General features: G+C 54.0%; 1 protein-coding gene across 3 annotated transcripts; it reads left to right on the top strand.

Annotated features, from left to right (window-relative positions):
* Positions 1 to 17: 17 nt before the first annotated feature.
* On the top strand, positions 18 to 8961 carry MRM3 (mitochondrial rRNA methyltransferase 3). 3 transcript variants are annotated; one of them, XM_031967762.1, is made up of 4 exons: positions 18 to 386; positions 1697 to 1941; positions 2555 to 2722; positions 8305 to 8961. In XM_031967762.1, the coding sequence occupies exons 1-4, from the start codon at positions 34 to 36 to the stop codon at positions 8898 to 8900; spliced, it is 1362 nt and encodes a 453-aa protein (XP_031823622.1). In that variant the 5' UTR covers positions 18 to 33; the 3' UTR covers positions 8901 to 8961. The 3 variants fall into 3 exon arrangements, with proteins under 3 accessions (XP_031823622.1, XP_031823624.1, XP_031823623.1); XM_031967764.1 differs by lacking the exon at positions 18 to 386 and adding an exon at positions 997 to 1501 and having other exon boundaries at positions 1697 to 1883; XM_031967763.1 differs by lacking the exon at positions 18 to 386 and adding an exon at positions 1000 to 1501.
* The last annotated feature ends 1974 nt before the right edge of the window (positions 8962 to 10935 follow it).

Raw genomic sequence — 10935 nt, 5'->3', positions numbered from 1 at the left:
TAACGCCGGCGCGCCCGTGACGTCCGCGCAAAGATGGCGGCCCTCGGGCTCTCCCGTGGCTGGGGGCTTCGAACGCTGCTGCTCGCTGCGGGGCCGGTCTGGGGCGGGGGGACGCGGCGCGGGGTGCGGGCCCTGAGGCGGAGGCCCGTGAGGGTGCTGAGCCCCGGCCAGGGGCCGGCGGGGACGGTGGTGAAGCCGGAGCCGGAGCGGCGGAAGAGGGAGAGCCCAGGCTCGGGCCGGGAGCCGGGGCCGGAGCCGGAGCGGCGGAAGAGGGAGAGCCCAGGCTCGGGCCGGGAGGCGGGGCCGGAGCCGCCGGCAAGCTCCGGGTCGTGGGAGGAGTTGGGGCTGCGCTACGAGCGGGCCCTTCCGGGGGACCGGAGGCTGAGGTGAGCCCCCCCCCCCCCGCCCTCTTCTCTTCTTCCTCCCTCCCCCCTCCGGCCTTTCATCTGCGCTGCTCCGCATCCCCCCGGGACTCCTCCCTTTCTTCCTTGGTTCCGCCGCTCGGTGGCCCCTCTCCTCGCCCCGTGCCGGGCCCTCGGCGCCCCCAGCCCGCTCCCTCCGGGGCCAGAAGGAGTGGGTTAGCGCCCGGCCCGGAGGTGAAGCCCCCGGGCCTTCCCTGCCCCTCCCGGCATCTTCCTGCCCTCCTCTGTTGACAGATTGTTCCCCTTCCCTGGAATATCGCCCCTCCCGCCTCCTTCAGGCGCAGCGCTGGCCCTCCCTCCTCCCTTTCCCCTCGGCTCCGCTAACTCTCTCCCGCAGAGGCGGTGAACGCCCTCGTTGGTCCTTGGCGTCCAATCGGACTCGCCCCCCCCCCCCCCCCCCGGGGTTTTCTCGGCAGAGATGCCGGCCCATTTTACAGATGGGGACACCGAGGCAGGGAGAAGCGACACGCCCGGGATCCCCCCGCCCTTGGCTGCCGCAGCGTGGCGCCTGGTTTCACAAAGCACAAGGCAGTTAAGGAACAAGCGCGAGGCCGTCACCGCCTGAGCCTCCGCCTGGCCGCGCAGTCTCGCTGCTGTTCCCCCTTAACAGGGTCCGCTGCGTGCAAACGGGCTCCGTTAAAACGCTCAAGCGGCTGCGTGTGAAACTACCCCTCCCCCCCAAAGCGCAAACCCCTAAACCCCGCGTTGTCTCCGACTTGGAGATGGAGCATCGCGACCTCCCGCGCGGGCTCTGGCCGGAGTGATCTGGGCTTCCGGGCCCGCGAGCCCCGCACCGTCGGCCGGCCTGCGGGGGGTTCTACCGGTCCTCACTCTCCCGTGCGCGCGGCTGGGCCGTCTCAGTGGGGAAGGTCCCTCCGGGCCGCGAGGGGGCGCGGCGGAGGGAGCGCCGACCTCCGACTCTTCCCGGCCGTGGGACCTGGGCGAGTCCCTCACCCCCAACTGCCTCGGGAAAAAGGGTCCTTTGGGAGTCAGGGAAGCTCGCGAGATGAGCTCTCAGAGTCCGCGCGCCCGTCCAAGGGCTGCATCTCCCGGGAATGGCAGAGCCGGACGCGGAGCAGGTCCTCCGACTCCAGAGCTGGCCCCGGCCCAGAAGGGAGGATGGGACGGAGGTCCCCCGGTCCGGCCCCGCCCTCCCCGCGGCCCCGCCCTCCCCGCGGCCCCGCCCCCCGTGGCCCCGCCCCCTCCGGGGCCCCGCTTCTCGCTCCCAGGGAGCCCCGGACTCACGGGCGTTCCTGTCTTCCTTCCCGCCGCAGCAAGGTGATGACAATCGTCAAGTCTCGGAGCTTCCGGGAGAAGAAGGGGAAGATCCTGCTGGAGGGCCGGAGGCTGATGGCGGACGCCCTGAGAGCCGGCGCCCAGCCGCAGACGGTCTTCTTCAGCCGGCTGGAGTACGTGAAGGAGCTCCCCGGGGACAAGCTGAAAGGGGCCAGCCTCGTCAAGGTGAAGTTTGATGAGATCAAGGAGTGGTCTGACCTCGTGGCTCCCCAAGGAATAATGGGTCAGTGGCTCGGCGTGAGTGTGTCTCGGCCTGCTGTGCCTTAGCTCGGATGTCTGGCGCGGGCGGGTCCTCGGAGGGGCGGGGAAAGCCAGGCCCGAAACCGGTCCGCTGGGAGGGCCGGGCAGGGTGTGCGCTCGGTCCCAAGGGACTCTTGCTTGGGCTCACCTCTCCCTGCACGTCCTCTGGTCATCATGGTGGTTCTTCACTAAGAGTCCTGTGAGCTGATAGCGCCCGGCTCCGAGAATGGCCCCGCCGCCAAAGAGTCTCTTTTTCTTCTCAAGCACCAGCTCTTTCCGTTCCGCCCCTTCGGCGCATGGAAACTAGCTTTTCAGGAGGAGGGGATGAGGCAGAACTTTTAAGAAAAGGTAAAGAGATTTTCGAGCTCTGCTGCTTAGGATGTGCAAGGTCGCAGGCCCCTCAGGCTCGTTTGTCTCCCTTTGGTCTGAGAGCACCGAGCTAGGCTGGGGCCAGAGCCCCCACGGGGGCTCCCCCAGGTGAGCTCTGACCTGCGGACGGCTTCTCTTCCAAGGAGCTTTGCAGGCAGTCTCCTGAGGCATCTCTCGGCCAAGGAGTCGCGGGCTCAGTGTGGTGAACGCCTGCTTTGTCCCCTTAGGCATTTTTGCCAAACCTGACCACGCTAAGATGAAGTTTCCGGAGACCCAACTTCAACATTCTCTGCCCTTGGTGCTGATTTGTGACAATCTTCGTGATCCTGGAAACTTGGGCACCATCCTGAGATCTGCTGCTGGGGCAGGTTGCTGCAAGGTGCTGCTCACCAAAGGTAAGGGGCTTGTTTGCCTGGGGGCTCTGACAAGGCAGCTGAGCGGCTGGCAGTGACTTTGGAGAGTAGCACTTAGAAGCAGGTACCCGTAAAGGGATACAGTGCCAGTGGCAAAGGGTGGCTTTGTGTCTGTTTCATGGCTCTCAATTCTAGAACTTGGGGGTTTGTATGTAATTTTCTGTACCAAGAACAGACTCCAGATGAGAACCAGCCTTTACAGGTTCTTCTTCTAGGGAAGGTGAAGACCCTTGGATTTAAACAGAACCACTTCCAAGTCATAGGATAACCCGAAAATCTGAAGGAACCTCAGTGGCACCTAGTCCAACTTCCTTCATTTAATAGATGAGGAAACAGGCCCCTGAGAGGCCAAGTAACCTTCCAGTGTGTCAGAAGTTGGACTTGAACGCGTGTCCTGACTCCTGAGCCAGTGCCTTTTTCAAACTGGGCCCCGGTAGGGGGGCGGGGAATGAGTGGATTGAGATATACGTTGACATTTGGGAGAAATTTGTGAGGTTAAGCAGCCACGCTGTCTTCAGACTGGATGTAAATTGATCTTGGCACCAGTCGCTGAGACATGGCTGAATTGTGGCCTACAAGCAAGCCTATAATTGTGGTCCTGCTGCCACCTCAGAGATTCCCCTTGTTTTTTCCTGTTTTGTTATTTGTTACTTTGAGGAAGAGAAATTTTTCTTCTTTGGAAGGAGAAAAACTCAAATCCCCATGAATCCCAGCTGGTGTTCAAGTTGATACTGGCTGCAGTGCAGGGGACAAAGTTCTGCTTGCTAGAATCCCAGGTATCATGTTAAGAATTTAAACCCTTCTCCAGCTCTTTCTCTTCCGCTCCTCCTAACTACCGTCCCTCCCCCCTCCCCGACCCCCAGGACTGGGAGGCTTCAGATGCCCCAGAGGCTCGTGAAGCTCTGATGGGAGTCAGAGCCCCAGGGGGCCCTGCTGGAGAACAGTCTCCTCTTGGCTGCTCTTCCACCTCTGGGGCAGACAGGAAACCCGCTTCAGCTCCACCCTCCGTCCCTCATCACATTTTTCTGACTTGCCTACTTGACATCTGATGTTGAGATGAAAAGCTTTCCAGAAATGATTGTGGAAATAAACCACCTCTGAGGTACTGCCTCAGATTCATCAGATTGGCCCAGCAAACAAAAAAGGAAGGTGATCAATGCTGGAGGCATTGTAGGAACACAGGTATGTTAACGGGCTGTTGGTGGAGCTGTGAACTGGGATTGCTTTTCTGGATTTGGAACCAGGCCCAAAAAACTATTAAGCTGCACATTCCACTTGACCCAGCACCATTGCTACTATTCCAGCTCCTCATCCCAGGTAGAACAAAGAAAAAGGGAAAGGGCCCATACAAACAAAAATATTTATAACAGCTTCTTGTTTTGTTTTTGTTTTTGTTTTTAATTTAATAGCCTTTTATTTATAAGTTATATACATGGGTAACTTTACAGCATTAACAATTGCCAAACCTCTTGTTCCAATTTTTCACCTCTTACCCCCCACCCCCTCCCCCAGATGGCAGGATGACCAGTAGATGTTAAGTACATTAAAATATAAATTAGATACACAATAAGTATACATGACCAAACCATTATTTTGCTGTATAAAAAGAATCAGACTCTGAAATATTGTACAATTAGCTTGTGAAGGAAATCCAAAATGCACGTGGGCATAAATATAGGGATTGGGAATTCAACGTAATGGTTTTTAGTCATCTCCTAGAGTTCTTTCTCTGGGCATAGCTGGTTCAGTTCATTCCTACTCCTTTGGAGCTGATTTGGTTGATCTCATTGCTGAGGATGGCTAGGTCCATCAGAACTGGTCATCATATAATATTGTTGTTGAAGTATATAATGATCTCCTGGCCCTGCTCATTTCACTCAGCATCAGTTCGTGTAAGTCTCTCCAGGCCTTTCTGAAACCATCCTGTTGGTCATTTCTTACAGAACAGTAATATTCCATAATATTCATATACCACAATTTATTCAGCCATTCTCCAACTGATGGACATCCATTCAGTTTCCAGTTTTTAGCCACTACGGAAAGGGCTGCCACAAACATTCGTGCACATACAGGTCCCTTTCCCTTCTTTATGATCTCTTTGGGATATAAGCCCAGTAGTAACACTGCTGGATCAAAGGGTGTGCACAGTCTGATAACTTTTTGGGCATAGTTCCAAATTGCTCTCCAGAATGGTTGGATTCGTTCACAACTCCACCAACAATGCATCAATGTCCCAGTTTTCCCGCATCTCCTCCAACAATCATCATTATTTTTTCCTGTCATCTTAGCCACTCTGACAGGTGTGTAGTGGTATCTTAGAGTTGTCTTAATTTGCATTTCTCTGATTAATAATGACTTGGAGCATCTTTTCATATGACTAGAAATAGTTTCAATTTCTTCATCTGAGAATTGTCTGTATAACAGCTTCTTGTGATGGCAGAGACAGGGAAAATGAAGCAAACAGAGCCATGGGAACAATTTAGACACTATTAACCACAGCACGGATACAAACAACTCTGAAAGATTTAGAACTCGGGTCAACACAGTGACCAGTCACAATTCTGAAGCATGCTGCTGCCCAGCCCCTAATAGAGGCAAAGGGCTCAGAAGGCAGCTCGAGGGTTTTGAAAAACAAGATCAATGCAGAAATGTATTTTATGTGATTAAAAGCAGGTTTTGTTGTTATTGTTTTCTTTAAAAAAAAAAAAAAAAAAAGTGGGAGGGAAAGAATGTCTCAAAGTAAAATCAATTGATTAAAAAAGAAAGTTGCTGGGCTTGCACCACAGTGGGCCACTAAGGAAGAGTAGGTAGAAGTGAATACACTTATGGTAAGGTGCCTACTGTTTTCCTGCTTTCCAGTTTTCAAGGCAGGATAGGGGACTGGACTTTTTTTTTAGGTAGTAAATGGGAGTGAGAGGAGAGGGCAAAGAAAAGGGCCTGCCCTAGAGGCAAAAATGGGTAGGGTCAGCCCCACAAAGGAATGGGCCCTCTTGTGATCAACTCCTTTTAGTCTTTTTGTTTTTAAATCAGTAAAAATCCACTTTCATTCCTTCTCATCCCTTCATCATAAACATATGTATCGTCGATCAAAACAAATTCCACTTCAGCCATATCCTCAAGAAATATATGTTTGTCTCAGTCCTTTGCCTCTTTCAGGAGGTAGTTCCATTTTGAGTCCTTTGGAATCGTGTGTGGTTGGTCACCACACCGGGCAGGGTTCCTAAATCTTCCAGAATTGTTTGTCTTACAATATTGTGGTCATTGTATAAATTGTTCTCCTAGTTCTGCTTACTTTCCTCTACATCATATGTACTTCAAAGTATCTCTGAAACTGTCCCGTTCCCCAGTTCATATAATAGTCGTATTCTGTTACATCCCTATACCATAATTTATTCAGGCATTCCCTGAACAAGATTCCCATTCTATGTCACTATTTTTGTTCATCTTTAGAGTTTACTTTCCTTAGGAGTTTTAAGTTCCCCCTTGTCATTTCTCCCCTTTCCTTTTTCCAGTGAAATATATTTTGGTATTCACCTTTTTGTGTTTTATTTTCTCCTTTGATTAGTTCTAATAAGGTTCAAGTGTTAGCTGATCTCTCTCCTTTCTTTTTATTTAGACTTAAATCTGTATTCCCTAATTATTTAAGATCATTTTCCCTAACCTTCCTTCCCCTTCCTTCCTTCATCCTCTTTGAGTATATTCCTCTTCCTTCTCTTTCTATTCTTCTAAGATCATCAAAACAAAATAAAACAATTTCCACACCTTCTGCCCAATTAGGCTCCTTTTAGAGTTCAGAGGAGACACAAGTAATATCTCCCCATATTTGAATGCAAGAAGTTTATCCTTGTTTAGTTCTTTTATACCTTTTTATATTTCTCTTAACTCCTATGTTTGAACTTCCAAGTTTCTGTGCAGTTTTGGTCTTTTCATCAGGAATGCTTTGAAATTGTCTATTATGAAAAACTCATTTTTTCCCTTATAGGATTATAGTCCGTTTGCTGGAAAAGTTATTCTTGCTGAAAGTTCCCATCTCTTGCCTTCTGAAATGTCATATTCCAAACTCTCTGCTTCTTTATGGTTGGTAGCTGCTAAATCATATATGATCCTGACTGTTGTGCTGCTTAGTATTTGAATTCTTTTTTTCTGGCTATTTGCAGTATTTTCTCTTTGACCTGGAAACTATGAATTTTGACTTTAAAAGTTTTTACTTTGGGTTTTCTTTTCAGAATTAGATTCTATTTCTACTTTGCCTTCTGATTCTAAAACATCTGGGCAGCTTTTTTTTTTTTTAAGTTATCTTGAAATCTTTTTTTTTTTTTTAATGGCATGATATTCAGGTAGTCTGAGGATTTTTAATTGCTTTTCCCTAATTGGCTTTCCAGGTCAGGTGTTTTTGTTATGAGATACCTTACGTTTTCTTCTATTTTTTCAGGCTTTTCACTGTGTTTTAACATTTCTTGTCTCATGGAGTTATGGTCCCTTCTAATTTTGGTCCAGTTTGTTGCTTGGGCAAAGTTTTGTTATGCCAAACTCTTAATTCCTTTTCCAAATCTGTTTCATAGTTCTCAATTCATTTCCATTTTTTCCCTTCTTGGGCCCTCATCTCATTGACAAGAACATTTTAAAACTTCATCCTTTCCAGGAGTTCTAATTGAGTCTGTGTTCAGCTGTGTTTTCCCTTGGAGGTTTTGCGTGTCACCGTGTCGGTCATTCTCTTCTGGCTTTGTAGTCATCTCAGTAACTTAACAACTGGGATCCTTTAGTCTGCTCCTTCTTCCAGCCTGCTTCCTGACTTGGGACTCAATGTTGGGGTTGGGCTCTGAGAACCCCTGGAAGGGAGGTCTGGCCTGGTCCTGTTGCTGCTTTCTTCATGTTCTCAGGAGAGCCCAGGCCCCCAAATTCTGGGGCAGAGTCTGATTGCTGCCCCTCGGTCCGAGTTCTGCCGGTTCTGACCTGGGTTTGGGTCGAGGCAGTGATAAATGCTGCTGGACCCTGCCCGTGTTGGTCGGCTACAGCAAGAGTGACTCGGGCTTCCTCTGGGTCTGGGATTCCTGCCCTGATTCCCTGTGTAGGCACAATCTGAGCCAGAAGCTGGAACCAAGCCCCCTTTCTGCTGCTTACGTGTTCCTGTCCTCATCCTGCTGGGACCTCAGCAGCTCCTCATCCTGAAACACCCCCTCTTGGCCCGGGCCCTTCCTGACCCAGCTCTGGGCCCTGGGTCCCGGGTCCCAGGCTGCCATGGGCTCTGTCCCTATGCACCGGCGAGGCCCTTCTCTCCCGGTGGCAGGGCTTTCTCCCCAGAGCTGTGTCCCTGCCCTCCCGAGGTGGTCTCTGGTCTTTGTTACAGGAGTGTTCTTGACCCACTCAGCTCATCCGACCGCAGGGTAAGTTTTGAGGTCACTGTGGTCATCGTGCTTTGAGGGGTCAGGGTCTGCCCGCAGTGGAGACTGCCCTGGGAGGAGGGTTCCGGGGTCGCTGGAGGAGCGGCCAGCAGAAGTGGCTGCTGACCGGGCAACCGTTCCTCGGCCCCCCCACATCGCTGAATTCTCCCTTCTCCTTTGCAGGCTGTGTGGACGCGTGGGAGCCCAAGGTGCTCCGGGCTGGCATGGGGGCTCACTTCCAGGTGCCCATCATCAGCAACCTGGAGTGGAAGCATGTCCCCGACCACTTACCCTCAGACACCAGGGTCCATGTGGCCGACAACTGCGGCCGGCACGCCGGGGCCCAGCAGTCCGGCAGAGCCAGTGACCAGGGTGGGGTGTGTGACCGGCGCTTTCAGAAACATCGCAAATACCAGGAGGAGGAGCTGCGGGAAGCAGTGCCAGCCGGGAACTGGCTCCCGGACCTCAAAGTCCAGAGCTACGACATGGCTTGGACAGAGGCGCCGGTGGCCATAGTGATAGGGGGGGAGACCCACGGGGTCAGCGTGGAGTCCCTGCAGCTGGCCGAGAGCACCGGGGGCAAGAGGCTGCTGATCCCTGTTGTGCCGGGCGTAGACAGCCTGAATTCGGCCATGGCGGCCAGCATCCTGCTCTTCGAGGGGAGAAGGCAGCTAAGAGGTGGGGGCCCCCAGGCCAGGCTGATGGGCGGCAGCGAGGACCCCACCTCTGCTCAGGACCTTGGTGCTCTCCAGGAGGAGTTTTCGCGCTTGAGGAGCTAGGGGGCCGTTGGACAGTCACCTGGTCCCCAGTTTTCTGATTATACTTTTTTCTTAGAACCTGCAGTGTCTCCAGTGCTCATGCTTTTTTGGAGAAAATCGGGGAGGGCCTGGGCCCAGGGTGGCTTCCCCAGCCTGCCTCTCCTGCAGAACGCCAGCAGGGGGCAGCAGCAACAATGGCCGGGAAGGAAGAGCATCCGGGCTTAAACAGGAGATCCCAGCGGCTTCCCCTCCTGCCTGGAAGCCTGGGGGGAGGGGTGCGGGGAGGGCCATTGATCCAGATGCCTTCTGGGGGCATGGGGCCGAGAGGCAACCTCTGGGATCCCCTATACTAAGACCGTTAGGCGGTGGAGCAGGTGGTCCCAGAGCTCCTCTGGGCCGGGCCGGGTTGTGCTGAGGCCCAGGTAATAAGCAGGGCCCCTCCAGACACTGCTCACCAAGTTGGTGGGTTTTATTAGGGGGCCGACCTCTCACCTCTGACCTGGTGTGGCCCCACAGATGCTGAGCCGGGCAGGGAGGCCAGCCTTGCTGCCAGCTGTCCCTGTGGAGGGGCTTGTCAGCAGCCAGGTGGGAGCAAAGGCCCGAGGAGGAGGCTTCCTTCTGGATAAGTGACTGCAGCAGCCTGGGCCCTCATGCTCGCCTGGTATGCTGGGAATGTGTCTGCTGCCGGGGTGCCATCCCCCCACCCCCGCGGCCCCCTGCAGAGCCCGCTTTTGGAGGGCTTCCTTCCCCCTGCAGACGCCAGCTCCCCTCGGGGGTTGTACTCTCAGGAAAGCAGGATAGTTTCCTCTTAATTTGCAACGACTCGAACCAATGTGGCCCAGTACTTATAACCTTCTGTCCTCCACAGGAACAATTAGGCAACCTGAGAATATGTCAGGGACTCGGATTACTACCCACAGGCTCCGTGCCTCTTCCCTTCCCCCAGGGGAGGGGGATCCGGCCAAGGCAGAAGGTGGTGGGGTAGTGAAGATCCTGAAAAGGGCGAGTAGAAGGGTGGTCTCAGAGTTAGGGAGGATTTTGGGGTCTCACCCCTCCTCCCCAAAAGGAGTACACTTGACCAGTGGGCCTCTGGCCTCTGGTAGCAAGTCTTAAGTTTGTCCTTGGCAACTGAAACCTAAGCTCCCATCTCTGCCCTGCTCAGGAACCACTTGGTCCTTGCATGTTCCCCTTTCTAGCTACAGTCCTGGCACCTGCCGTCCTTGAGTGAAGGGAGCCATGGTTGCCTTGCTCAGGCTGATGGGGATAGCCAGGTGTCCCTGGGGGACAGAGCAGCGTCTGTTGGTGGGGAATGTGCGGAGGGTTCTGCCCGGTCTCTCACTTCCCAGACTGAGCAGCCGTGGCAGCTCAGGCCCCCGGGGCCTCGTGCCGGGAACCCCGGAGAGCGCAGATCTACCACAGATGCGAGGGAAGCAGGCGGCCGAGTGCTGCCATGGGCTTACTGGGCCGGATGGTGGGGGACGGTGCACACGAGTGTCATACAGATTTCTACCCCCACACAAGGCAAGAGATTCCCTCCCCCAGCCTGCTTTTGGCCAACCTTTCTCCCACTGGGGAGGACTCATGTATGTTTAATCTGAGCCACCAGGAACAGCCGTGGCCCAGGGCTCGGGCGCCATGAAAACAGCAGATGTTTGTCCCGGGGTGGGGAAGGGCGGGCCATGTGCCAGGATTTGGGTTCAGTGGTGGGGAGGGGCTCTTCTAACATCAAACTGGACACAATGGGCCTCCGGGCTGCCCTGGGTCACCTGCTATCCCCGCCAATAGACTGCCCTCCTGGGCTGCTCATCCTCCCCCGCTATGTTTAGAGAGGGGCCTTCTCCCAGCAGGGGCACGGGGGTTGGGGAATGGGCACCCGAGCTGGAGAGGCTGAGGATTTCTGGGGTGTCGGCTAGCGGGCAGCTGGCGGGTAGGGGTACGACCTGCTCCAAGGCTTCCTGCCCATGGCCAGCTCAGCCGGGGCGAGCAAACCCGGCCTTCCTACATGTGCTTATCCTGAATTTAGCTCTGTCTTCCGGTCCTGGGGAAGGCCTCGGAC

Source organism: Sarcophilus harrisii, chromosome 4 (assembly GCF_902635505.1).
Source record: "Sarcophilus harrisii chromosome 4, mSarHar1.11, whole genome shotgun sequence".
NCBI classification, from domain to species: domain Eukaryota; kingdom Metazoa; phylum Chordata; class Mammalia; order Dasyuromorphia; family Dasyuridae; genus Sarcophilus; species Sarcophilus harrisii.
The sequence above is the reverse complement of the archived record's forward strand: the minus strand, read 5'-3'. Positions and strand labels throughout refer to the sequence as shown.

Excerpts from the sequence above, each read along its gene's own strand:
- MRM3 (XM_031967762.1), top strand. The coding sequence starts at position 34 with ATGGCGGCCCTCGGGCTCTCCCGTGGCTGGGGGCTTCGAACGCTGCTG. Across the intron at positions 387-1,696 it reads CCGGGGGACCGGAGGCTGAG|CAAGGTGATGACAATCGTCA; the intron begins GTGAGCCCCCCC and ends TTCCCGCCGCAG. Across the intron at positions 2,723-8,304 it reads CAAGGTGCTGCTCACCAAAG|GCTGTGTGGACGCGTGGGAG; the intron begins GTAAGGGGCTTG and ends TCTCCTTTGCAG.